This window comes from Canis lupus, chromosome 13 (genome assembly GCF_048164855.1).
Source record: "Canis lupus baileyi chromosome 13, mCanLup2.hap1, whole genome shotgun sequence".
Classification (NCBI taxonomy): domain Eukaryota; kingdom Metazoa; phylum Chordata; class Mammalia; order Carnivora; family Canidae; genus Canis; species Canis lupus.
This window is the reverse complement of record NC_132850.1, coordinates 24,007,397-24,034,664: the sequence shown is the minus strand read 5'-3', so window position 1 is coordinate 24,034,664 and position 27,268 is coordinate 24,007,397. Positions and strand designations below refer to the sequence as shown.

The following is a 27,268-nucleotide window of genomic DNA, read 5'->3' as shown; positions in this document are numbered from 1 at the left end:
CCCTTTGTATATTCCCATACTACCCAGAGCATAACCCTTGTAGTAACTATAATATAGCATGATCATTGTTTTTTTTTTTTAACTTACTTGTCTCACTCTATTAATATATAAGCCCTTTAAAGGCAGAAGCTAGGTTTTATTCACCTTTGCATCTCTGGTGCCTATTATAAACCCTTGCATCTATAGTACCTATTTTTCAGTTCCTGATACTAAAAAATAATTTATTGGGTGAATAACGAGTAAAAAAAAAAGAATATTGCTTTCACCTTAGGAGAGTAAAAGAGCACTGGATGTGTGCTCTTTTCCTACATAGGCACTCCTGTGTCAGCTTATAGTTAATATACAGAGCAAATGACCCCAAAATTAAAAGTGTAGACACACACATACCTTCCTCTTGTCCCCCTGTTAAATAGCTACATGCCATGGGAGATTTTTAATTCAACTTCAAAATGAATAAATCTGTGAGAAATCCTCCTAGTCTCCCTGTCGGTTAAAAATGGAAGCCTCAAAAAAAAAAAAAAAAAAAAAAAAAATGGAAGCCTCTTAAAGAGAAGAGATCTATGGTTACCAGAGAGGATCTGGGTTGGAGAGTGGGCAAAAAGGACGAAGGGGGTCAGTCATAGCATGATGGATGGCAACTAGAATTTTGAGTGATCATTTTGTTGTGCACACAGATGCTGAATTATGTTGTACACGTGAAACATATATAATAAGAAAAAGAAAGCATCTTCATAAGCATGAAAGATTCAACCAAGCATTTACCCATTGATGGGTGCTTTGAGCTCAAGGAAGAGAAAACATCAGCTATCTACTATCCAGTTGGAAAAATACTTTTGCTTAGGATTTGCTGCACGGAATACATGTATATTAAGCATTTGTACTTAATAATCATTAAATAGTATCTTTTACTGTTGTTATTTTCAAAGTATGGCTAGTATTCCCAGTGAGTAGAAGACTAATTGACCTACGGCTGTGCACGTTTTCCATTCCTCCTACCTCAGCTCTAGTGTGTTTAAATTTTAGCTGGTATGATTTGATTGGGATTTCAGCCAAAGGCCTTTGCATATAGGCATGTTAAGTACACACGTGCAAACATATTACACACATAGGGATATACTCCAAAACGTGCTTAATTATGCATTGTTTCATACAACAGTGTTTTAGCTTTCCAAAAAGGTTGATTTAATATATATATTGCTTAATTAAAAGGCAGATTACTTCAACGATTATCTTCTAGACAATGATTCAAAATTACCATAAGGAGGTGAATTAGAAGTGCATTTGCCCAAAGTCCTGGGATGATACTGCCCCCTAGGGGTCTACTCATCACACTGTGTGAGAAAATCAAGAATGGAGTAAAACTGAATAAATCTGCAGACCTTACTTGTTGGATCTAGTGTGTTAAAAAGAACTGGATGAACTAATCTTCATGTTTCGTGATAACTTATTTCCGAGCCAAGGCTATTATAAGAAATATGTCTTCTAGGAACTCTGGTAGGAACAACGCAGATGTTTAAAGAGTCCATGTAAATCTAAACGAATTTAGTATTTAGAATCCATGCTTAATTTTGATTCAACACTCAAATGTTTAACTGTATTCATACCAATGAAAGATCAACATAATTAAATTTCACCAAATAAATTTCAAAATATGAAGTTTATATTTTCTATTAAAAGGCAAAATTGGCCCATGCTTACCTGTAATGGCTGAAATAGGTCTCTCAGAGCATCCTAAAGTTCCTCTTTCCCCTACACTGAATAAATATATCAGATAATGATGGAAAGGTTTGAGATCTCCGATTTTCACTGATGTGTTGAGTTTTTCAACAAACATCTCTTCTGATTTATTGTTTTCCACATTCAAAATAGTCACAAGATAATGGTGAAAAGATGCAAAATCTGGAGGATTCCAGTGTAAAAATATTTCTGTTGGGGTCACATGTGTAACTGTGATATTTTGAGCTGATAATGGGCCTAGGAAATTTTAAAAATAAAAAAAACTTTATATTAGTGATAGAGTCTGGCATAGTAATCTCTCAACTCTCAGTACTTCCATAAAACTCTAGTTTGAAGAGAAAAGGAAAATTGGATTTGAATCCCAACTTTCCCATTGTAGGCCTCTACTTTCTGAGTAAATTATTTACTCCTTCAAGCCTCCAATTTCCCGACTGTAAAATGGGAATTATAGTAGCAACTGCCTTGAAAATTTATTATGAAGATTAAATGAGGTAAGGAATGTAGAGCACTTGGCAAAATGACAGGTGTTATTAGTTCAATCACTATTTTTACTACAAACCACCAAAAGAGGGCACTTCTAGAATTCCATGATCACATCTTACACATCTTTTACTTCCTCTGTCTAGTCAAATTAGAGAGCAGGGACTTCCTATTACTTACTCTTCATTCCTGTCATCACTAGAACTCAGGCATCCATCCTCTTGCAGAAATATTTCCCCACTCCAAACCATTTCCTCCAGTGCCAGTCAGTGGTTTTCCCAGTTAATCCTTCTAGATTAATTTTCTTTAAAAAGCACCTTGTACATATCAGCTTCAAACCCACATCCATCTCTAACCTCCCAACACACACACACACACACACACACACACACACACACAAAGTACACACATTCCTTTTCTTTCTTTAGAAATAGCTCAAGAGTTAAAATAAGACCATCCTGTGGATTCCTGTGTGGCTTAACGAAGCATGTTGCTCTACTCAGTTTACTTAACCTTTCTGAAGCTGTCTTCTCGTTTCTATATAGCTATTCCCAGAGTTAAGGTACAACCTTTGTGAGATTATGCATTAAAAGTGTTTTGTAAAAGGTAAAGCAAGTCTCAGAAACTGCAGTCTGAATGGATGTGCAATGCCTCTAAGGTCAAGTCCAATCATCTGAGACTGACACCCAGCACTCCCAAATCTGGTACCTCTTAACCACTCGAACGGATTTTACCCTCATGTCTGAGGAAATCTTTCCCAATTAACCTACAACTACTCTTCCCACAAACTCCTATCTCCACACTTTTGCTCACAATGTACTTTACTTCCTTCAAGTTTGAATCTAAGCCTCTCCTCTCCATGACTCTTCCCCTGCCACCTATCTTCTGAATTCTAGAAAGCATTTATTAAATGTACCACTGAGTTATTGAGAATTTAGCGTCTTACATTTTTTTACACTTTGCTATCTTTGGTTTGCTTTTACTTTTACTTCTTTCTAATTCTCTTCATTGTAAGCCTCTCAAAATCCACAATGCATGCCTGTTTATCTCTTGCTCTTAACATGTATCAAAACTTAAGTTCCACAAAAATGTCCTGATTATTCACTGTGGGCTGTGCACTAGTCTAGTTGGTGCTGTAATACTAATAAGATAGAATTCCTGCCCTTATGGGTTTACAGATTAAGAGGAAAGCCAAGGACATAAACAGATTCACTGTAATTTAAAATGGTTAAAGAATGAGGTATCCCAGAGTATTATGAGAAAACTCGAAATCTTCAGGAAATATCTGCTAATTTGAAAAATCAGATTTTCAGATATTTTGTGACTTACGTGTTTCAACAATGAACACTGAACTTAACATAGTTTTTGCCTCCCATTCGTTTATTGCAAAGAATAAAAATCTGTAAGTATGGCCAGGAAACAACTGGGTAATTCTTTTTTCCGTAGAATTTGGGGATATGCTTTCAAAATATTTTTCTTCTGTATAATCTAAATAATATTTAATGATAATTTTATATCCCAGTTTTAGCCACTTATTCAAATTATTCCAAGCATTCAAATTATGCCAACCAAATACAACTTCAGTTGTTCCAACATCCTTTATATAGATCAAAAGGTTTTCCTGCAGAGAAGGTGCTGAAAAAAATACAGAGGAGGATTATGTGTAATTAGAAATCATAATTCTATCTTTAAAATAATAAAGTGAGATATATGATGTAAGAATATTAATGAAAATAATTACAGTCATATCTGCAAATATACGGCAATGGAACATAACAGAAAAATCTTGTGAAGAAATAGTTTGATCCAGTTGCATTTTGCTGTAAAACATAGCAATCTGTTTCATTCTTGGGTAGCAGTGGAAAAGAAAAGATTTCATTCTTCTTAAGGCCAAAAGATGATCCATCTGTCCACGTGAGATGACCTTCTTTCTGAAATAAGGTGTACAAATTAAGCCAATTTGAAGGAAAAGTGTCATATCTTCAACTATCTGTATCCATCGTGAGTTATTCTGAGCTAGAGACAATTCACTTTTATCCACCCATTAGCCATAGGACTTCAAGAAAATTGCTGAATCTCACAATAAGCTTTTATTTTCTAATCCATAAAATGGCTATAATAATAGAACCTACAGCCAAATTAACTTGAGAAAAAAAATCAACTTGAAGATTAAAGAGGCAGTGCATGTAAAGGCTCAGCACAATGCCAAGTACAAACCCACTGTTCATTACGTATTAGTTATTTTATTTCAAGTCATCAAATAAGTCAGTCATATGCATCAGAGGAAGTTGTTGGTACCTTTCTACTAAGAGATGTCACTGGTGAATATCACCAACCTCAATGTTCACAGTTAAGAGATGTTAACATAATGCATTCCAGTTCCACCTAACAGAACGGAGGAATACGGTTTCCTCAAAAAATCTGCTTTATTGCATATATGGTGCTGCAGCTTTGAAAACAGACAGAGGCTCAGAGGCAGTACGCATAAGTGGTTAGGGCACAGAGTACTGGTCAGACACAGATTCAAAACCTGCCAGGGCCATTTGTTAGCAGCGTGACCAGAATTTTTTCTGAGCTCCATCTCCTCATCTATAAATGAGAATAATGATAGTGCCTGCCTCATAAAGTTGCTATGAGAACTAAATGAGAGTTACCTAGATAGATAAACTTTGCAGATTGGACCACACAACTATTAATCTTTTATTCATCATGTTCCTGCTGAGTGCCAGGACCTAACTGGAAGCTGGGGATGCAATGATGAATAAGACACAGTATTTATCCTCAAAGTCCAATAACAAACTCACACTTACTCAGCATGGCTGGATGGGCTGATTACTTTCTCAACCTGTCACAGAGATTATAACTCAGGAGGTGACTTTGATGTTAACCTCAAGAGACCAGCTTAATGCAGAGGTTATAGAATATAATGGTAAAGAGCAGACCCTGATGCACGTCCACATGGGCAGGTTAACTTCCCTGTGCTCCAATTCCCTCATGTCATACAAGTAAAGTACACAGAATGGTGCTTAGCACCTCAGAGACACTATAGGACTCAGCTATTAGTATAAAGGAAGTTGCTCTTAATAGTTACTTTGATGTTTCATTTACCTCCTAAATTATTTTTAAGTATCATAAAAGGAGGGACCGTATCTTAGACCCCTCTGAATAATTCACAGCAACCATCATGATGCCTTGGGACTCCTCACTTTGGCTGTCATGACCATATGACCTGGGCCTTATAACAGAAACCAGTAACCAGAACTATTAGAAGAGTAGATTCTAATTTAACAGTTTATAACAATCATACTAACAGCAGGAAATAACTATATACACACTAACTGGTCTACTCGAAAAGAGACTAACATGCTGGGAGGCAGGTTTATGAGATGTCTGAGATGAACTGTGGTTCAAGGAATCTTTATTAGAACTTCATTCACTGCCTGTGAAAAAATAAAGGAAGCTCAAAAAGAGAATGATAAAAATGCGATTAGACTGTCAAAAAGGAGCACCTGAGTGTGAAGTCAGTCAAGCGTCTGACTCTTGGTTTCACCTCAGGTCACAAAACCAATGTCATGATCTCAGGGTGACGAGATTGAGCCCCATGTTGGGCTCTGCACTCAGTGTCGTGTCTGCTTAAGACTCTCTTTCCTTCTGCTCCTCCCTCCCTCCCCCAACTCAAATAAAAAAAAATCTTAAAAAAAAAAAAAAAAGACTGTCAACAGTTTTCCCCAAACTGATGCAAAGTTCTACAGAAAAAAAAAAAAGGTATCAAACTGATTTGCCTTGGGTGACTGCAGGTCAGGCTATCCCACAGAACAGAATTATTTTTGAATAGCAGGAGATTTTTTTTTTAATAGATCATCAAGAAGAAAATACAGGCTGGACAGAGATAAGTGTGCTGGATCTTGGGTTTTCCTACAAAAAGTTGACCAAAATGAAATTTCATGAGATATTCCATAGTGACAGGAATGTTGGAGAAAATGTCAGACATCCTTTTTCACTGGTATTGAATAAAATCTTCAGATCTTTCTATATCTCTTTCCATAAAATTAAATTTCATAAACTTGGATGTTTGAAATAAAAGAAATAAAATGAAAAAAATTTCCATATTCCATATTGGCGGGTTCACATTACTCTGTTGTTCACAGAGGTGAGAAACAGAGGCAGTGGAGCGGGTGGGTGGGAAGGAGAGGACAGTCTGGGCAATGCTGAAGTGTTGGTGGTAAATTCCAAAAGAGATAATCAGGAGAAAATGAGATAGACGTCTGAGGCTCGTAAGAGAAGTGGGCTCAGTAAATATCTACGAGCAATTGGGCTAGGTGGCAAATAAGTGAAGAAATGGGCACGATCACCCACATTTAAGACAGGTGTCGAGAAGACCAAAATTAAAGAAAAATTACATAAAGAAATAGATGCCTACAAAGAGACTGAAGGGGGTGGAAGAGATGAATGGGCAGAGAACAGAGGATTTTTTAGGTGACGAAAACATTCTGCATGCTACCATAATAGTGAATGTATATCATTATACATTTGCCCAAACCCACAGAATGTACAGCACCAAGGGTGAACTATAATATAAACTATGAACTTTTGGTGATTATAATGTGTCAGTGTAGGTTCCTTGGTTATAACAATTGTTAGCATTCTGGTGAGGGATGTTGATAATGGGGGGGAAGCTATGAACGTGTCGGGTACATGGGAAATCTCCGTAACTTCCCTCAATTTTGTTATGAACCTAAATTGCTCTAAAGAGAATGGCGGGGAGGGAGGAAGGAGGGGAAAAATTGAGATAGAGAAACAGAAGAAGAAACCGTGTCTGGCTTATAAGAAGTACTCAATAAATATTTAGAGCATGATGGAGGAAGGAAGGAAAAGAGGGAAGCAGGGAGGAAAAGGGGGAAAGGGAAGGAAGGAAGAAAAGGAAAGGGGACGGAAGGAAGCAAGCGAGTAAGCAGATGAAAATGGTTTTATCATGATATATGCATTTATTTCCATTTACTAACCTTCAAATCATTAAGACCAGTCCATATTATTATTTGATTCTTTGACCTGAGAAGTAAAGATACAAATTTTTTTTCCTCTTCATTTTTTATATCCACAAGGTGTGCAGAACTTAAGGATAATCTACAGTGTCGCTGGGCTATATTCCATGGCTTACTCTCTTTGCTAATTTTGTAACAGCTATTTCTCAATGCTATCCATCCTGGTGAACATGAGCCTACCAAAAGAAAAGTGTTTTGTGAAAGATGAATTCAGCAATATAACATTTCATTAGTACATTTCTTAATGTTTATAATAATCTTGAAAACCTCATGGCATTAATTGTGCACTTCCCTTACATTTCTCCCAAACCAGTAAAAGTGCTAAAGTTGCTATTATTCAAGTAGCAAATGAGTTACTAGCAATTAAAATAGTCTTCAATGGGGATCCCTAGGTGGCTCAGTGGTTTAGCACCTGCCTTTGGCCCAGGGCATGATCCTGGAGTCCCAGGATCAAGTCCCACGTCGGGTTCCCTGCATGGAACCTGCTTCTCCCTCTGCCTGTGTCTCTGCCTCTCTCTATATATGTCTATCATGAATAAATAAATAAAATATTTTTAAAAAATAGTCTTCAAGTAGTATCTATGAATTAATTATGCAGAATTATTGTCCAGTTATAACTTAATTAAAATAAAAGCTACGAATGTTGGACTTTTTTTTCCTTCTAAGTCACTTTAGGTTACCCTTTCTTTCCCTTACTCTTATGCTGGTGGAGACTTTTTAAGTGTTTATTTTAGAGACTTTTCAGATTTATTTTTATTTTAGAGAACTAGATATAACACTTGCTAAGAATTCTGCTCTCTGCCACTGCTACTTGACTTCCAATGGGTTCACCTTCCAGAAAACACTTAGCCTTTTTCTCCAAGATTGCACACCACAGAAAGACTGAAGATAATATCAGCCTGCTGAGAGTAGGTATTGTACTGTGACTCTTGATATTTCATCAGTGCCTCAACCCTACATATTAGGAAGATGCGAGAAGGATCTTCTGAAGAAACTGTTGTCTTGTTTTTTCACAGAGGGGAGGAGGAGGATGGGGAGAAGGGATGCTTTAATCACATTTCTACCTTTTTCTTATTACTGACATATTTCTCTACTTCACCTATAAACATATACTGTGGTTCAAAGTTTATTCCTATAGAGGGTATTAAAACGGGACTCGTAGCCCATCACAGAGAGTGGATTGCCTTTATTAGCTGTCTATGACTCTCTCTTCTTTGCCTAAGTTTTTTCTCACCATGTGGAGGAAGAAAGTGGATCTAGGAAGCCACAAAAAAAATTAAAAATATATATTCCCTTTTCCCTTGCTTCCCTTGCAGTATTTCAAATTTTGGTCAGGTGTGACCAGGGATGAATAACAAAGAAGCCTTAAATAGGATGCAAGATTGATATTTTTATATTGGATTTTAATGGACCTATTAATACCTGAGAATGAGACTGTTTATTGACACTTCAAAGTCATCTAAAAAGCTATCAATAATTGCCAGAGTTGGTTCCATTTTTAAAAAGCGATGGAAAGAAAACAAAGTTAATTCTTAACCTTGCTAAACCTGGCCTGTTCAATAAATCAACTACCAGAATGATATTGTTAGGAAAAAAAAGGGACTATGCTAGTTCATTTACAAGCAGTTTTATGTGGCTAATACTTGACTGAGTCACTTTTGAAAAGAACAATACATCAACCAAGTTATCTACAAGATATATAATATATTAATAATGAACTTGGGATCCCTGGGTGGCGCAGTGGTTTAGCGCCTGCCTTTGGCCCAGGGCGCGATCTTGGAGACCCGGGATCGAATCCCACATCGGGCTCCCGGTGCATGGAGCCTGCTTCTCCTTCTGCCTGTGTCTCTGCCTCTCTCTCTCTCTCTCTCTGTGTGACTATCATAAATAAATAAAAATTAAAAAAAAATAAATAATGAACCGGATATCTGTATACCTGTTTCTACTTGAACATCCAGTCTCTGAAATGTATTTATAAAATCCAAATGCAACTGTTTAAGTTCAAATTCAAAAGTATATAAGGTTGCAGGTTTTAAATTATCCCACTCATAAACTGTAACATTATTTTGCATAACTTGTAAAGAGTTATTGAGAGATATTGACACTGAAATGTCATTGGAAGACAGCACACTCCAGTTAAAAGAAACACTCGTGCTTGTTGCTACTGTTTTAATATTGCTAGTTGAGAAACCACCTAAAAAATCAAGAGCAATAATTAGTCAGATTCAAACAAAACTGAATGGAACACAAAAAGATTTTGAATTACAGAAGAATCACCATGATGGGAAAACAAATTATCTACTATAAAATATTTGCCAGACAATATGGAAGTTTCTTGTCCTCTGCTTGAAATGAATGACTTAGATTACAAACCCCAATTATAATATTTTTAGATAATCTGGATTACATGTAATATCTCCATTGTACCTATCTATTCACATTAGTACACATCAAAAGTCAAAACTGAAAATCTTCTTCTTACCTTAGTTTAAAACTTTTTAAATTTTGAAATTAATATGTTTAAAAGGACAAAATACTAACACCATGACGTGATTTTAGATATCACATACCTGTTAATCACTATAAAATTCAGATTATCTGCTAGTAAAATAGTTTCCCTTTTACAATTAGGCAATATAGATGAACAACAACTACAGATTACTTACGGGTTTTAAATGACTTTTCACTTAAAATTTGTCCATATTTTATGGACTGTAGAATAATGTGATAGTCTTCATTTTCTTCTATTGTTATTGCTTTTGAAAGCTCTTGTGAGTTTATAAAAATGCTTTTGATAGTCTGTAAATAATTAGATTCATCTGCTTAAAAAAATGTTTATTAACTCTATCAGGTACATTCACTAAAAGTGTGACTTCTACATTACCTTCATAAGAAGCAATTTTTCAAACAGAATTTAAACATATACATAAAATATTTTTATATAAAATGACATTACTTTAAATAATTACTTTCTGTATAGTGTATAAATTATTTTAAAATATCATTCCTATGAAAAAGTGCAGTGGTATTTGATCAACTATTTACTGAAGATATTTCAAAAAATGCTAACACTTCATACACTAATGAAATAAAAGCAAGAAATCCCAATAACTGCATAGCAAAATAAATGATCAACAAAAGAAAAAGCCAATCTATGGAATGGGAGAAAATATTTGCAAACCACACATCTAATATCCAAAATATTTAAGGAACTCATACAACTCAATAACAAAAAGCAAACAGCAATAAATACTCCAATTAAAATGGGCAAAAGAAAAAAAATAAATAAATAAAATGGGCAAAAGACATGAAGACTTTTTTCCAAAGAAGATATGCAAATGTCCAAAGGGTATATGAAAATGTGCTCAAATATCATTAATCATTAGAGAAATGCAAACTGAAACTACAGTGTCAGAATGGCACCTAACAGAATGGTTTTCATCATAAAGAAGAGACAACAACTGCTACGTAGGGATAAGGAGAAAACGGAACCCCTGGTGGACTACTGCTGAGAATATAAATTTGTGCAGCTACTATGGAAAACAGTATGGAAGGGCCTCAAAAAAATTCACAATAAAACTACCAGCAATTCCTAAAGTGTCCATTGATGGATGAATGGATAAAGAAAATGAGGTATACACACGCAGGAGTACTATTCAGCTATAAAAAAGCCGGAACTCCTGCCATTACGACACCATGGACGGACCCCGTGGGCATTACGCAAGTGAAATAGATCAGACTAAGACAAATACCAATCTCACTTATATGTGGAATTTAAAAAAAACTAAAATCATACAAAGAGAAGAGATTGGTGGTTCCCAGAGGTGGGGAAATACTGGGTGAAGATCAAAAGATACAATCTTACAATTATTAGATAAGTAACTTCTGGGGATATAATGTACAACATGATGAGAATAAATAACAATCCTGCTGTGTACTTGAAAGTTGCTCCAGAGTAGATCTTATCATAAAAAAAAAAACTATTTGTAGCTATATGAGACATAATGGATGTTAACTACGTGTACTGTGGTCATAATATTGCAATACACATATATCAGAGCATTACGTTGTCTATCTTAGACTTATACAATGTCATATGTCAATTATTATCTCAATAAAATTAGGGAAAAAGGAAATCCCAATAACTACCAAATTCCTACTATGATATGATATTTGGTCAAAATAAATTCACATTCTGATTACTTTTTATCAGAGGCAAAAAGAAAAGATGCCTTACTTTTTCAGCAAAATTATTAACAAGTTGGTATTTTAAAAAATAAAATTCAGGACTTTTTCCCTTAGGAAATTCATCCCATTCAATAACAACTGTTGTTCGATTATTCATAAAACAGAAACTTTTTGAGATCTGAAATAGGAAAGAAAAGTAACTTTTGGTTAGTTGGTTAATTCTTCTTCAACTCTTGGTTATTATTAGTATTTTATTGACAAACTTACAAAAATTGAGCCTAAAATATGTCAAATTAAAATTGAAAAGTATTTCAGCAATATTATTTTTTTCATATGAAATAGGTAACATCCATTGGATACTGTCCTTGTAAACATAGTCTCAAAAATAACAAGTACAAATGAGAGCAAGGAAATTCAAGATCCATGTTTCTCAAAGTGGGAAACACCACATTCCTGGGGTCCAAGAGACTCAAAATCACAGGAGAAACACAGCACACCCTCCCGGTGTGTCAACTGTGTACCTTGATGATAATGGCTACAGAACTAAATTATTTCACAGGCATTCTTGATAACACACTTGCAATAAAAATGGAGTACAAAGTGTTTGACCCTGAGTTAATTTTTGAGGTTCAGTTTATTGATAAATGAAATGTTAGCAACTGAGACAAAATAACCAGACCACAGGATCAGAGGTATATTCCCTAGATGATAAGAAAAGACTTCAGACTTGAAGATAATGATATTACTTATCAAATTTCCTACCAAAAACAACCTCAAAATGCCTTACTCTACCATGAATTTCATCAAATTCTGATCTCCCTCCCCACTGATTTTTCCAACAGAACTTGTAAGCAATGAAAACAGATGCCATCTGTATGCACAAATCTGTGCAACACGTAGCAAAGAAAATCGTCTAATCCTAATGTTTAGTGTTATTTCTCTTCAACATACCCCTCCTTTTCTAAAACGGGCAGACCCAATGCAATAGCATCCTGCCATTAGCTAATTATTTCCAACAACAACATCGCACGCTGAAAAATGTCTTACCTTAACAACATATTGTACCCAGAGCAATAGAATAATTGATTTCTCCATCTGGAAAATAAAGCATATTCAGCTCAATTAAACATTTTGGGGGGGGCTTAAAACCAAACTATTGGACATTCTTTAGATGTGTATCACTTTATTGTTACATCTTCTCAAATTAGGCTGCCCATCCCACTGAATGCTAAGGCATTACTAAGCAGGTGCTGCATAATATCCTGCACCTAAGAAAACTGGAAACACCAGTACTTTCCCACAAATAACAAAACAATGTGCTTCTAGAAGCTGCTATAATTAAATATAAAGGAGATGCTAGAAATAAAATGAATTATCAGGCAGCTATAGGCAATTGCATGGCATTGTGTGACACCATTTAACCCTAACTGATGGAAATTGAATACGCCTACACCCTGCTTCATCGTTGGAAGTAATTTCTCACATTCTGAAGTTACACCATCGTGATGAAAAATGTTTCAAAACTACCGACGAAATGGGAAAAAAACGCTCAAGCCTTTTCGACTCCATTTATTTTTTTTAAATGCATTTATCTGAAAAAGCCTGTGTCCCGTTTCCTGGGAATCTGGGAACAGAATCCTACGTTCAAGGTAAGACACAAGGGGGGGGGGGGGTAAGCGAACACACTTGGAATTTAAAATTCATATATTTCTAAAACTGAAAAATATTCCACGGGGTCCCCACGATCCGTGCAGACCCCCGGGGAGCCCAGTGCAGAGCGAGCTGCTTCTACAGAATGCTCTCTGGCTCCCCGCAAGGTGTTCACGTCGCGCGAAATTCAACCCAGTTCAAAAGAAATACCAACAACCCAGTTCGGGCACCTCCCCGGGCTGCAGAGCTCAGCCTTGTCGGTTTCTTGGCTCGGGCGTCGGCCGCGACAGTGCGGCCCCGGGGGCGGCGCTCACGCCCAGGCCCGACCTCGGGGTAGACCAGCCGCCCGGAGGCCGCCGAGCCCGGTCCAAATCCCCGCTCGGGCTCCGTTCTGCAGGCGGCGGGGCCGGGCCGGGAGGCACGGAGAGGGCGGCGGCCCGGGGCGCAGCGGGTCACAGACGGGCCGCGGGGCAGCTCGGGGTCCAAGGACCGCGGGGCGCGCAGCGGGCGAGGAGGCACCGAGGATAGCGCGGGGGCGGGGCCGGGGCGGGCCGGGGGGGGGGGGGCGGACCGCGAGCCCGGGGGCGTGGCCGGGGGGGTGAGGGCGTGGCCGGGGCCGGCGCCGGGGTACCCCAGCACAGGTGCAGCTCGCGCAGGCGCAGAGCGGGGCGCGAGCCGGGGGCGGGGCGGGGCCGGGAACGGGGGCGGGGCCGGGGGCGGGGCCGGGGGCGGGGCCAGGGGCGGGCCGGGAGGGAGGAAGAGAGCAGCTGCCCTGGGAAGCAGCGGTTCACAGACCGGCCGCCGAAGTTGCCTTCGGGCTGCAGGACAGCTCGGGTTCAAGGACCGCGGGGCGCGTAGCGGGCGAGGAGGCAACCAGGGCAGCGCGGGGGCGGCACCGGGGCGGGCCGGGGGCGGGGGCAGGGGAGGGGCGTGGTCGGGGCGGGGGCGTGGCCGAGGCCGGCGCCGGGGTACCCCAGGGCAGGTGCCGCTCGCGCAGGCGCAGAGAGGGGCGCGAGCCTGGGGCGGGGCGGGGGGCCGGGGGCGGGGCCGGGGAGCCCCCCGCAGTGCCTCCCGCGCGGTCGGGTGGGGTCGGGTATCGAGGGCTGGTCTCCGTGGAAACGCGGCGCAGGAGGGAGGGAGGGAGGGAGGCGGGTGCAGGCGCGCCGGGCGCGGGGAGCCGGGAGCGGGGCAGAGGAGGGGGCGGGCGCCTGGTCCCGCCGCGGCGAGCCGGTCCCTGCGGCGCCCGCTTCGGTTCCCGCGGCCCCGGCGGGCTCTTCCTCCCTCGCGAGGCCTCCAGCCCGCATCCCTGACGTCGCCTCGCCTGGGTCTCGCCTCTTCGTACCCACGTCGCCCACCGACACCCCGACCTCCGGGGGGACCCACGGTGGCTCCGTCGAGTCCGGGTGTCTCGCTCCCCCGTGGGGTGTGGGTCCCGTCCCTCCCAGGCGCTGCAGCCTTTCTTGCCGGGGCTTCAGAGCAGCGTCTGCAGCCCGGCTGGGCCGTCCTCGCCCCGGTGTCCCGGGGGCAATTCAAGACCGTCCTTGCAGGACGAGATTCGGGCCCCCTCCCCCTCCCCCTCCCCCTCCCCACGGTCAGCCTACCAACGCCTGAAAGTCAGCACCTCTGCATCCTCACTTTTTTTTTTTTCAAGTATCACAATGTTTATTGATAGATACAAGTATATAAAATCAGGGCATGAACATGACTTGATAAATTAAGTAGCCTTAATTTCAATACTATAATAAGAAGGACCAATTCAAATTCTCACCATTTGTTTCACACCCACAAAACCACTTCAAGGGCATTAACGATCTCTCAAAACGGATCGGTTTTGTGCAAGTAAACCATGTTTCTTTTTAAAAGACTTGTGCACTTGCCCAGGCTCAAGGATATTAAAATCTAGCACATAAAGCCCATTACTAGAGGTAGAAATACAGGCAATATACTATTACGGCAACAACCATCAATTACAGTTAAGAATTTTTCTGTAACAACCAAATGGATAATCAAATATTGCAACAACTCAAGTATTACTGAGCAAAGTGCATTTCTACAGTATTCAGTGTTGCTATTCAGTTTTCTAACTTAAAACAGCCTATGATAACTGGCAGCAAGGAAGGTCCTTGCAATAGACTGCCTCTGCTTGAGAACTTAGGATGTAATTATTGCAGTGCTCCTCAAAGATCTGAGTCTCCGTCCAAAACATCCCCTAGGACAACTACTTCCCTTCTAGGCTTCCAGCCATGGGCTTAGATGATGGCCTTAGCTCTCTGTTCGTTCTTATAGTTTGACTTAGTTAGCTAAGCATCTTTGAAAATGTGAGTGTAGTCAACAGTAAGCTCGAAGAGTGCTTCCTGGAGTATAAACACTCAATAGAGGGGCACCTGGGGGGCTCAGGGGTTGAGCACCTGCCTTTGGCCCAGGGCATGACCCCGGGGTCCCAGGATGGAGTCCCAGGTCAGCCTCCCTGCAGGGAGCTGCTTCTCCCTCTGCCTGCATCTCTGCCTTTCTCTCTATGAGTCTCATTAATAAATAAATAAAATCTTAAAATAAATACATAAATAAATAAATATTCAATATAATGATTCAATAGAATGATACCTAGTATTGGGTCACTGCAATTACTTCTGGTAAGTTCCTACTGAGACTAGGTCAGAGGACCCCAATCTCCCTTACACACTGTTAGCTAGTCTGGTCTTTCTAAAAAACTCATGTGATGGTTGGTGCCTGAGGTGCTCACTTAAAAGCCTAGTCTGGGGGATCCCGGGGTGGCTCAGTGGTTTGACGCCTGCCTTTGGCCCAGGGCGTGATCCTGGACACCAGGGATCGAGTCCCATGTCGGGCTCCCTGCATAGAGCCTGCTTCTCTCTCTGCCTGTGTCTCTGCCTCTCTCTCTCTCTGTGTCTTTCATGAATGAATTAAAAAAAAAATCTTTGAAAGCCTAGTCTGACCCTTGCTTTTATATAATACCTCAGGCCAATTCCACTTCAATGTAACCTCTTTCGTCTCCGCCTGGACACCCTAACTTGTACCCTCCTGAAGTAACAGACTGTAATCATTTGCACCTCTGTTTTCCTACATGACTTTGCTTACACTGTAACACAAAAAGTTACTTCTTATGTGTTTATGTCTTTAGCCAGATTAGGAATTCCTTGATGCTATGAACTGTGTCTTAATTTAAACACAGAGATGTGAACTGTATTTTTGTTGTTTTGATTCCTGAGGGTGGTACAGATCTTTGCTTTTTAAGAGTAGAAGAAGTTGAGATAGTATATCACAAAGTCATTATATTGACAATGAATTAATTTTGGGCTTTGAGAAATAATGATAAAATTAAAAATCTACCACGTATTTAGTAATCACTTTGCAGTATATACATAAATCATTATGTTTTATACCTTAAACTTGTACAATATTGTACATCAATTTTATCTCAAGAATGGTGGGAAAAAAAAACCCAGAAAAATCAGGAAACTGATCACAAAAAAAATAAATATATAAGATAAAAATCCATCAGGCAAATTGACTAAAGTATATATATATTTCAATATGGTTTTCTTTTGGTCATATATTTGCTTTGCAAACAATGGCATTTTGAATAAACAGCCTACCACCTTCCATAGTTTCCATCAATCTTTCCACCAGGTCAATAAACTTGGTAGCAAGTTAATCAATAGGGTTTCCTTCGAAAGCACTCCTTCCTGAAGTAATACCCTATGAAATTATATTCTAGTTAAGACTTTGTTCCTTTATTTGGTCTAGGAATTAAATTAGTTCTAGAGAAGTTAAGAGGAAGTTTTTTTTTTTTTTAAATTATGGGTCTTTTCCTTTTAGAAAAGGGAAAGTGTAGATTTAGTACTCTTTCAGGGCATTTATTTTTTAAGAGAAATAGCTTACTTTGCTGATGGTGAAAGACAGCTGAAAGCCATTTAGGCAATAATGAAGATCACTAACGCCTTATAACATGAATTCCCTACCAGGCAATATGTTGTTTGGCATCTTATTTAAATATCTATTATGTAAGGAAATCCAAGTCTTCACCAGAGATTGGGTGGACATATCTGCAAAACCACATCTCTGATAGAAATGTACAAATTATACAAATAAACACACTACCTATCCTTTCCTCACCTTCAAATTCCAGTCATTCAATCAAAAGTATTAAGTACTTTTGAGCCATGTGTCAAGCACAGTGCTAAGCTCTGAGTCTGTAGTAACAAATGTTATTAGTCCTCCCCTTCATGAAGCTTAAATTCTACAGAGGGAGTTGCTGAGTATTATATACTGATTCTGCACGCAGGCTTATTCCTCTTTGTTCCTGTTTTTACTATCTAAATCCAGGCCCTCTTTCCCTCTCGTCTAGTCTTTGGGCTCCTAGACCCAATTCCAATGTGCGTGACTGGGAGGGAGGTGTTACCCCCACACCACCAAGCAATTCTTGGAATACCAGCTGGGTGTCTTACCATTCAACTCAATTCGGACACTGTCTATCCAGAGATAGAGTCAGATTCCACAGGCTAAGCATGCAGTCTTAGGAGATCCCCTCAACATCCTATTTCATATGCCTGTTACAAGCCCAGGTAGGTATCTGTGCTTCTGACCTACTGGCTGTAGGTTCAATTAATTTGCTAGAGTGGCTCACAGAACTCAGAAAATCTGTTTCCTCACTAGATGACTGGTTTACTATCAAAGGATGGAACTCAGGAACAGCCACATGGAAGAGATCCAAGGGTGAAGTAGGTGGGAGGAGACATCCACGCCCTCTTGGAGTGCACGGCTCTCATCAAATCTCCATGTGTTCAGCACCGACCTGAAAGCTCCCATAACCCCATCCTTTTTGTTTTTAATGGAGGCTTCATTACACAAGCACAGTTAATTAAAGCATTGGCTACTGGTTATTGGTCCAACCTCCAAGCCCTCTCCCTTTCCGGAAGGTGGTGGTGGGACTGAAAATTCCAACCCCCTGATCATATGGTTGGCTCCACTTGCAACCAGCCTCCATTCTTAGAATCTGTCCTTAGTCACCTCATTAAGTAACAGAAGACATGTTTACAGCTCCCATCACTTAGGAAATTTCAAGGGAAACAGCAATGATAATCAAATATATATTTTTTATTATAAATCACAGTATCACTGTGATAACTGGCATCCCTTCATTCCTTCCTTATTAGATTAATCTAAAACAGGTCTTATTTCTAGGGGTGCCTGAGTGGTTCAGTTGGTTAAGCATCCAACTCTTGATTTGGACTCAGGTCATGATGTCAGGGTCCTGATATCGATCCCCACCTCTCACTCGGTGCTGGGTGTGGATGTGGAGTGTGCTTAAGATTCTCTCTCTCCCTCTCCCTCTGCCTGCCTCCTCTTTACCCCCCACCCTGCAAAAAAAACAAAACAAACTTCTTATCTCTAGTTTTTCCTCTATTTTAACCTATTTTCTGCTGTCTTCAGATTAATCTTCCCAGAATTCAGTTCTGATAATGTTACTTTCCATCTCAGTGTCTTCAATGCTGTTCAGCCTCCCTAATTCCTTACTGTGCCCATGTTTAGTTTACATCGTACATGTTCAGTTCACTGTTTTTCCCTGTAAGACTTTCCTCTGATTTCCTTTCTTCATGAAACCTTTCCTGGTATTCCTAACAAGAGCTATATCCCCCCTTCTCTGTGCTTCTGCGGTACCTAATGCCTCAAATACATGGCTCATTGGATTCTAATTTTTATATTATTATCTGCGAACATCTTAATATCTCTATAAGATTGTAGTCTCCCTGAAGGTAAGTCTCATTTCCTATTGATTTTCATATTACTCACGAGCCAATTGTGATACTTTCCATAATGAGCACTTCACAAATATCTTTTTATGAATACTTGTAGAAGGCATATTATAAAAGTCTGTGCCCTCTCCTTTTTCTAGGTGACACTTGGGACTTACTTCATTGTAAATATTTTTAAATATTTTTGAAACACAAATACAAGTTTTAAGATTAGTCATGTCACTCAAAAAAAAAAAAAAACTAACGTATGACTTACAGGATTCCTCTAACCTAGTTCTGCTTCAAATTTGAAGAGTTTTTTTCTGAGTCATTTGTGATATGCACAAGACTCTTTCTTTCCTAATGATTTACTCTTTAGAGTAGCAAGATCTGTCACAGTCCAGGCTGGGGGAAAGTATCTTGTTTTAAGGTTAAAATGGAACAGTGCTAAAAATTAAAGACCAACACAAAAACATTCTTCCTTAAATCTTTTAGATAAATTAGATGTACTATTTCTTGTCTTTCCTTGTTTCCCGACTTCTGTTCTTACAGGTCTTTTTTAAATGTCCTCTTTCAAAGGAGATATTTTACTCTAAATTTTCTCACAAAAATAACACTTTTATAAGCTGACATGTAATCAAAGTGAACCAGATTTCTATCATTATTTAAAGGAAAGCCATTGTTGCTATAGAATTTCTAAGCTTTATTTTGCTGGCATGAGTTACAAGAGAAAGAAAATAAAAGATGGATTAGCAGCATGTTTTTCATCTGTATTTGTTTTTTTAAATGTGATGCCAAAAAGCTTGGTGTTTGAGTTCTGTAGCTAGGATTGGCCTTTTCCACAATGCAAAATTTCCTAACAATTTGTGGTATTATCTTTCTAGCATATTTATTTATACAATATGAAAAGTAGTTACTGCAACAGATCTTTTATGAAATGATTTAATCATCCAAATTAATCCAAATGAATTTACTCTGAGTGAAAATGGTATGTTTAATAAAGTGTTACTGGCTACATTTCAGAATCCAAGATTAAAACTCAGATTTATCTGTATTTATTGGTGTGGACTAAAATGCAAATGTCATATTGAGAATCGAGACTAAACAAAAAAAAATCTGCATCTCTGGAATGGGGTGGTTGTGAAATAATTTGAGGTCTGGTCCATCACGTTTATGACTTTTCTGCTAGATTTGTTAACAAGTATGCCAGGAAGGGTGGGAATTTATTTCTAAATGAGATTATCAGTACATTTAACATGTTTAGTGAGTTCAGTATTTACTGAGAAACTTTGATGGAGAAAATGTCTCAGCTGGGGGGACAGGAAAAGCAAGGCAAGGAAACTATGAGGGTCTTCTATCCAGATGGCAAGATCCACTATCTTTATACTCTGAAAAATGAAAGAAAAAAGTTAAAGACCAACATAAAAACATCCCCTCCTTGAATCTTTTAACCTGGATGGATTAGTGGGACTGTCTTGTTTTTCTTTAGAGGAGAGGAGAGAATAAGGGAGCTCTCTGAGCTCATACAGGTGGCCAGTGACCCTGATCAGTCTAAGCATAATACTCTAACCCCTGCTGTTGGTACAGTTCTGGGATGAGACCTAAGATTTCTTCCCCTAGTCATTCACCCTCTATAATCACCTTCCTCTGAGGTTTGGTGGACCTGTGAAAATGAGATTGTCACTACCATGATTATTTACATTATCTAAGACTTTATTGTAGCAGAACAAAAGAGGCATTCTCCTGCTGACTTTGAAGAAGTAAGTTGCCATGATGTGAGAGGGTCAGGTGGTTAGAACATGGGCCTTGCCTCCAGGGGCTGAGGGTGTGCCCCAGCCTACAGCCAGCCAGAAATCCATGATCCCGTCCTACAATCTCATGGAACTTAATTCGACTAACGATGAGAAAGAGCCTGGAAACAGAGGACTCACAGCCTCAGATGAGATCACAGTCCTAACTAACAACTTGATTTCAGCCTGGTGAGATCCTGAGCAGAGAGCCCAGACTCCTGATCCACAGAAATTGTCAGATAATAAATGTTTTGATTCAAGACACTATATTTGTGGTACTTCATTTCACAGCAATAGAAAAGAAACACTCACCCACAGTTAATGCGATTGTAAGCGTGGGCAGTCATTACACAGGAGTTTCTAACTAGAGCTCAGAGATAGATGTCCTGTCCTCTTTGTTGGAAAACATATTGAATGTTGTTTCATTAAAGCCACATACAGAGTTGCCGTTACCAAAGTTGCCATGTGGAGCACCCAGAATGCAGCAGGAGAGTATGAAATTGGCAGAGCAATGGAAACAGAGAGAAATGCATTTGAGTCCTGGTGCTTCATTAACTCTGGCCCATCTCAAAGTTGGTTATCTCAAATTCTTAAATTCTGTGAAAGATATTCTTTGCAGTGGCACTCATCCCCCCCAGGATTAATAAGTCTCATCATTGGGATTTGACCTCAGGCATCCTAGTTCCAGAGGCTATTTTCCTAACCATGAATCACATAAAGAGCTATAGAATATCTTTACCCATTGATTAAATAATTAATCGCATCTTATTTGATATAACTTAGAGCAGCTGCAGTTAGATCAAGGAAATGATTATCAGGACAAAAAAGTTTAGCTACTTTTAACAGAAGGTCTAAAATATTTATATCCTTTAGAGTTTTTCTAAAGTTAAAAAATCATTTTCTAAATGTTGATTTTAATCTACTGTTCTCAACATTAAATAATTCTCACTTATTTGGTTAAGCATATGTTATCCTAATAGCATAGTCATTTTATTTTCTCAAGACTCCCTTACAAAATTTTGTAGACCTTTTGTATACTGTTGGCATTTGCGTCTCAGTTTGTATGGTTGTAAAATATAACAACAAAACCAAACAAAATTCAAAAACTAAAATCATGTCACAGAACAAAACTGACTTCAGAAGAAAAGCTGTTCTTTATTAGAGATAAAAAAATCTTCCAGAAAAGACAAAGGAGATAGCTTTTATCTCACTCATTTCAAATTCCTTGACTCAGAGTTTGGAGATCTATACATCAGAAGCTGGTCAGTGACCACTTGGTTATGAAACAGTGTCTTTCAAAAGTAGCTAAACTCTCTCTAATTCTATCTTTCTGATCTTTCTGGATCTATTGAGAGATACTAGCTCCCAGGAAACAACAGATTTTAGCAGTACTCGACTGTATTTTATGAGTGGTCATTACAAGACAAACATCATAGATAAAGTATCAAGAAAAATGAACGACAAAAATGGTAGCTGTGAACAAAGAAAAGTATAGTTTTTCATGAATTTTGACAATTTGGGATATCAGAGAAGCATGAAAGGATATAAAGGAATCTGTCACCTTTGTAGCTGAGAAATATTAGCAGATATTCACCAAACTATAGAAAGTAAAACAGAAATCAACTTTATCATCCTGCCCTGTAGTTGGAAATAAGAGAGTAAAATTCTTACCATTCATCAAGTGATAATAGAAGGCAACCAAGGGCAATCCATTTGGTCTAATACGAACAGCAAAAATGACATGAAAATCAGCCAGAAGACCTATGAAAAAGTACTACAAAGTAAAGAGAATATCATCGTAAAAATTGAGGAGAAGAAATTAACTACTGTAAGCACTCTGATGCAGAATTCAGGGGAAGAAATCAGGAAAATTTTTGTTTTTTGTGTAATGTGTGCAAAATACATTATTTCTATAAAACTATGGAAAAAATATTGAGAGGGAAAAACAGTCTGGTATAAATAAAAAATAGCCTGAAGTTAAAAAAAAAATTAGATGAGTTAAAAAGGTAACCTAATAGGAAATAAATACGAGGAAACCTAAAATGCGTTTTCAGATTTACAATCTAGACTGATAGAAATAGAGCAAGTATGAATGACTCTCATGGAAGAAAAACAATATACTATTATGCGGAGCACAAAAGATAATAGATGAAGACAGAAGACAGAAAATGTCATAAGTATGAAAGAAAAACAATGTACACATAATTAATGTTTCTGAATATAAAACCAGATTAGGGGCGCCTGGGTGGCTCAGTGGTTGAGCACCTGCCCTCAGCCCAGGGCATCATCCTGGGGTCCTGGGATCGAGTCCCACATCGGGCTCCCTGCATGGAGCCTGCTGCTCCCTCTGCCTGTCTCTACCTCTCTCTCTCTTTCATGAATAAATAAAATCTTTAAAAATAAGTAAATAAAACCAGATTAAAATGAAAATATCGAATAAAATTTACTAGCAATAGAAGAAACACCTCTTATATTTTTAGAAAAAGATTGTGTGAAGATCAGAAGATCCAAAATAATATCAGTAAATAGAGAATCATACCTATACATATTTTCATGATATTATTGAAGGGAAATTATAATAAGCAATCATTCAAAGAAAAAAAGAAAAGAACTATACCTATAATGGAACCAAATACTGAAATGGAATCCAGACATTCCTTTTGCAGCACAAAATGTCCAAACACAATGAAGTAATGCCTACAGTTCTGAATGCAAACTATGACCTCAAACTTTTCTACTCAGCTTATATACCTCACGTCCTTTCTATGTGTTAAACACTTTAGTAAGTACTTTACATGTATTAATTCCATTAGCCTCACATGAATCCTATGAGAAATTTGAAAACTATGAAGTACAAAATTATGAAGTTTACTTAGAGTCACATGGAAAAAGATGATATTAGGATTTGAACTTATGCCCATTTCATCCAAAAGTCTGAGACCTTAGCTATCATGCTCAGTGTGAGCAAAGCCTCAGGAAATATCCAATCCATATACCTTTCTGGAGAAAAATTACTTGGAGACTTAATCAAGAAACCAAGAAATAGAGCAAACATAAGAATTTAATAATGGAGATATTAGGACTAGCAGTAGGGACTATAGTTCATTTATATGCAGAACGGTTAAACCGGGTAGCAAAACTGAATTTATTTTTATGTGTGTGTTTATTGCATGCATATATAGGTTTTAATAGTATATATAGACAGACAAAATATAGTTTGGGCACAAAATAAATATGACTCAGAAGGTAGAAAACTTAAATTCCATACTCTTTGGTAAACAAAACACAATTAAAAATTTTTTATCCATCTCAAGGTTTCTGTAATCTATTTTCTCATAATAGATAACTTTTTCGATAACATGATAGAATTTTGGCTTTAACCAGAATGTCAGTCTTTCTAGTTAGCAGTTGTTAGTGAAATAGCTCTAAAAAGTCAAGCTTTTTATTTTTCACCCCAAGATACAGCATAAGGGCAAGATTTCAAGTACCACAGCCATTTATAGGATATTATTAGAAAAAAAACATAAAAAAAATAAATAAAAACATTATTAGAAAAAACAGGCTAATAGCAAGATGATTGCTAACCTTTGTGCGAATTAGCAAAAGGTGCCTCCTCATGGCAGATACATTAGGGAAAGGCACTTTGTCTGGTGGATAAATTAGAAAATACCTCAGGAATTATTAGAAACAACTCCTCCCTCTGGTAAGATGCACTCCCACATGGGTGTTTGGCTTGGCAAGAGGCCAGCATCTTCATGCAAAGAAAAAGGCATTCCTTCTGGGTAGAAACAGCTTCTTGTCAGGGTCCATGACCTGGCTTGAGAAGCCTGAGCCAGATTTCAGCACCCCCTTGCCCCTCAGATGAGCACCTTTATACAGAAACCAGACTCCAGGACCATTCACAGTGACCTCATCTGGGAATATTAGCACAAATGTGAATCCTAATTCACTTGGGCTGCAGTCCCTCTGGCCAGCGTCAGAAATTTTGTGTATCTTGAAATCCTCTCAATCTACATGATGTAACCACAAATGTTCTCAAAAAGATTGATTTTAAGAAATTGTTGAGATATCTTGATTTCAATAGTGTTACTTTCCAGGTAATGTGAACATGAACCTTGAAACATTGTGTGATAATTAATTGCCTAGGAAAAGCTCAGAAACCTTTTAATTCCTACTAAAAGCCTCTATTCTCTTTTGGACAGTAGCGCCTCAAGGTACTGTCTCTGCCTTTTCTCCTTTTCAGCTTAATTGCATGGAATATATTAAGAATTAATTCGTATTCATCTCTTAAAACTAACATGAATAAGAGGTTTTGTTCTACTACTAATAACTTAATTTTAAAAACAGAACCAAAAGTCTCAGGATATATTAATTATAATACTTAAAGGTCGAGGGATGCCTGGGTGGCTCAGAGGTTGAGCGTCTGCCTTCCGCTCAGGGCGTGATCCCGGGGTCCTGAGTTCGAGTTTCGCATCAGGTTCCCCGCAGGGAGCCTGCTTCTCTCTCTGCCTAGGTCTCTGCCTCTGTGTGTCTCTCATCAATACATAAATAAGATCTTTTTAAAAATTACTTAAAGGTAAAAACAGGTATATTAAAGTTTGCAAAATCCTTTGTCCTGAAAGGGCACTCTGTAAAATTACCACTAAGAAAATGGACAAAGGAAAAATAGGAGATAAAATGAATATATAAAAAGGATTGAATTCAGTGGCACAGTCAGGCATCTATTCTACTATGAGCTGACCTTTTTTCTTAGTTATATCAATAAGGACTTTTGTCTGCTACTATCTAGTGTTGATGATGATAAAGGACAAAAGGAACAAATTCTTATAAACTTTTGAGGGAGGAAAAAGTTGAGCAGCAGTTATGGAAGACAAACTAGGCAATACATACAGAAATTCTTCAGCATGTTGATGCCATTTGGTCCTTCAATTCCACTTCATGCATAAGGACTTATAATAGAGAAAATGAGAAAAAAAAATAGTATCCATTAATAGACTGGTTAAATAAATTTGATACTCACTTAAGAAAATACCATATAGCATATAAAATTTCTACTGCAGAAAAGCTTTTTAAAATGTAAAACTTCAGGCTCCCTGCATGGAGCCTGCTTCTCCCTCTGCCTGTGTCTCTGCCTCTCTCTCTCTCTCTCTCTCTGTGTGTGTGTGTCTATGAATAAATAAATAAAATCTTTAAAAAATAAAATAAAATAAAATGTAAAACTTCTTAGAGAAATTTAAAGTTAAAAAAATATATTCGATTTGATCCCAGATCAAGAAAGGCAGGAAGAAAAGCTAAAATAAATAGAATGACAATAGAAATTATTTAGGTAGATGTTTTATATTCTTTTTCTCCTACAAACTGCATGATTTTTTTTCACTCTTCTCCCTCCCAATAGGACATAGTAGACAGTTAAATCTTTATTGATTTAATAAAAGTTAGCATTTTGTGGTTTTAAAATGAAAATTTCTGAGCCTCTGAAGAAATATGTATATGTGTTCAACTACATGCTTACACAACGTACACGCACACACACTTTGTTATTTACTGACGTGGAGAAGGCTCTGCAAGGAACTGACTTAAGGGAAGTGAGGCAGGAGAGAAACAAAAGCAAATAAGGTCAAATTATTAGAGAGCAGGCCACAGCTCACATAGGGCACAGATACATCTGGAAAAGGCCAAAGGACCCACTGTATCCGGGAATGGTCCAGAAGGAGTGACAGTGAGCAATCTGCCTCTGGCTCCTGAGCCTGTCATTCACTGTTCAGAGTTCACCTCACCAGGTATTTACTCCCTCTTTATTCCAGACTGCATTTCCCACTTAATGAGGGTAGTCATGGGGGTATGGTGCTTCTTCCAGGCTCAGAAGTGGTGGGAATCAGGATGCCTGAGTGGCTCAGCGGTTTGGCACCTGCCTTCAGCCCAGAGTGTGATCCTGGAGACCCAGGATCAAGTCCCGCATCGGGCTCCCTGCATGGAGTCTGCTTCTCCCTGCCTGTGTCTCTGCCTCTCTCTCTCTCTCTCTGTTTCTCATGAATAAATAAATAAAATATTTTTTTAAAAAGTGGTGGGAGAAGCCAGAATGCCCATGGCAAGCATGGGAGAGAAATGGAGTCCTTTTTCCTAGAATAAAACCAGTGGTCAGGGGAAGGCAAGGAGGCCAATGGCTTTGGCTTGTCCTCTGCATGTGCTGGGCTGCTAGCTGTTTCAGGCTGCCTGTGTGGAGAACTATCAGGAAGATGGGAGCAGGTCCAGGACCAGCAGCTGCAGCAACATGAGCATGTGTCTGAGTGATTCTGGGCATGGGTACATCAGGAACAGTGTCTATATTGAGGTCAATTTATCACCCGCTAATTACCTTCCACACTACTTGCAATAGTCTGAGTTTTTGTGTCTCCCACCTTAAATTCATATGTTGAAATCCTAGCATCCTATGTAACGGTATTAAAAAATAGGCCTTTTGAAAGGTTAAGTAGGAGATGAGGGTGGAGCCCTCATGAATGGGATTAGTGCCCTTACAAAAAATATGGCAGACAGCTCCCTCACTCCTCCTGCCAGGTGAGAAAACATCCCAGTTGCAATGTTCATTTCATTCTTCCACTCATTTCTATATGAAATAAATGTTTGTGGTTTA

The 27,268-nt window shown here is 38.7% G+C and overlaps 1 protein-coding gene across 3 annotated transcripts in view; it reads right to left on the bottom strand.

Annotated features, from left to right (window-relative positions):
• Positions 1 to 13,507, bottom strand: part of PTPRQ (protein tyrosine phosphatase receptor type Q) — a 246,273-nt gene extending 232,766 nt beyond the window's left edge. For all 3 annotated transcript variants that reach the window (XM_072772894.1, XM_072772895.1, XM_072772896.1), the window contains exons 1-9: positions 13,328 to 13,507; positions 12,495 to 12,542; positions 11,497 to 11,625; positions 9,926 to 10,058; positions 9,196 to 9,453; positions 7,221 to 7,435; positions 3,959 to 4,148; positions 3,547 to 3,852; positions 1,699 to 1,974 (exon numbers count right to left, since the gene is read on the bottom strand). In XM_072772894.1, coding sequence (XP_072628995.1) covers positions 1,699 to 1,974; positions 3,547 to 3,852; positions 3,959 to 4,148; positions 7,221 to 7,435; positions 9,196 to 9,453; positions 9,926 to 10,058; positions 11,497 to 11,625; positions 12,495 to 12,542 — 1,555 coding nt within the window. In that variant the 5' untranslated portion in view covers positions 13,328 to 13,507. The remainder of the gene's footprint in view (positions 1 to 1,698; positions 1,975 to 3,546; positions 3,853 to 3,958; positions 4,149 to 7,220; positions 7,436 to 9,195; positions 9,454 to 9,925; positions 10,059 to 11,496; positions 11,626 to 12,494; positions 12,543 to 13,327) is intronic.
• Positions 13,508 to 27,268: the final 13,761 nt, after the last annotated feature.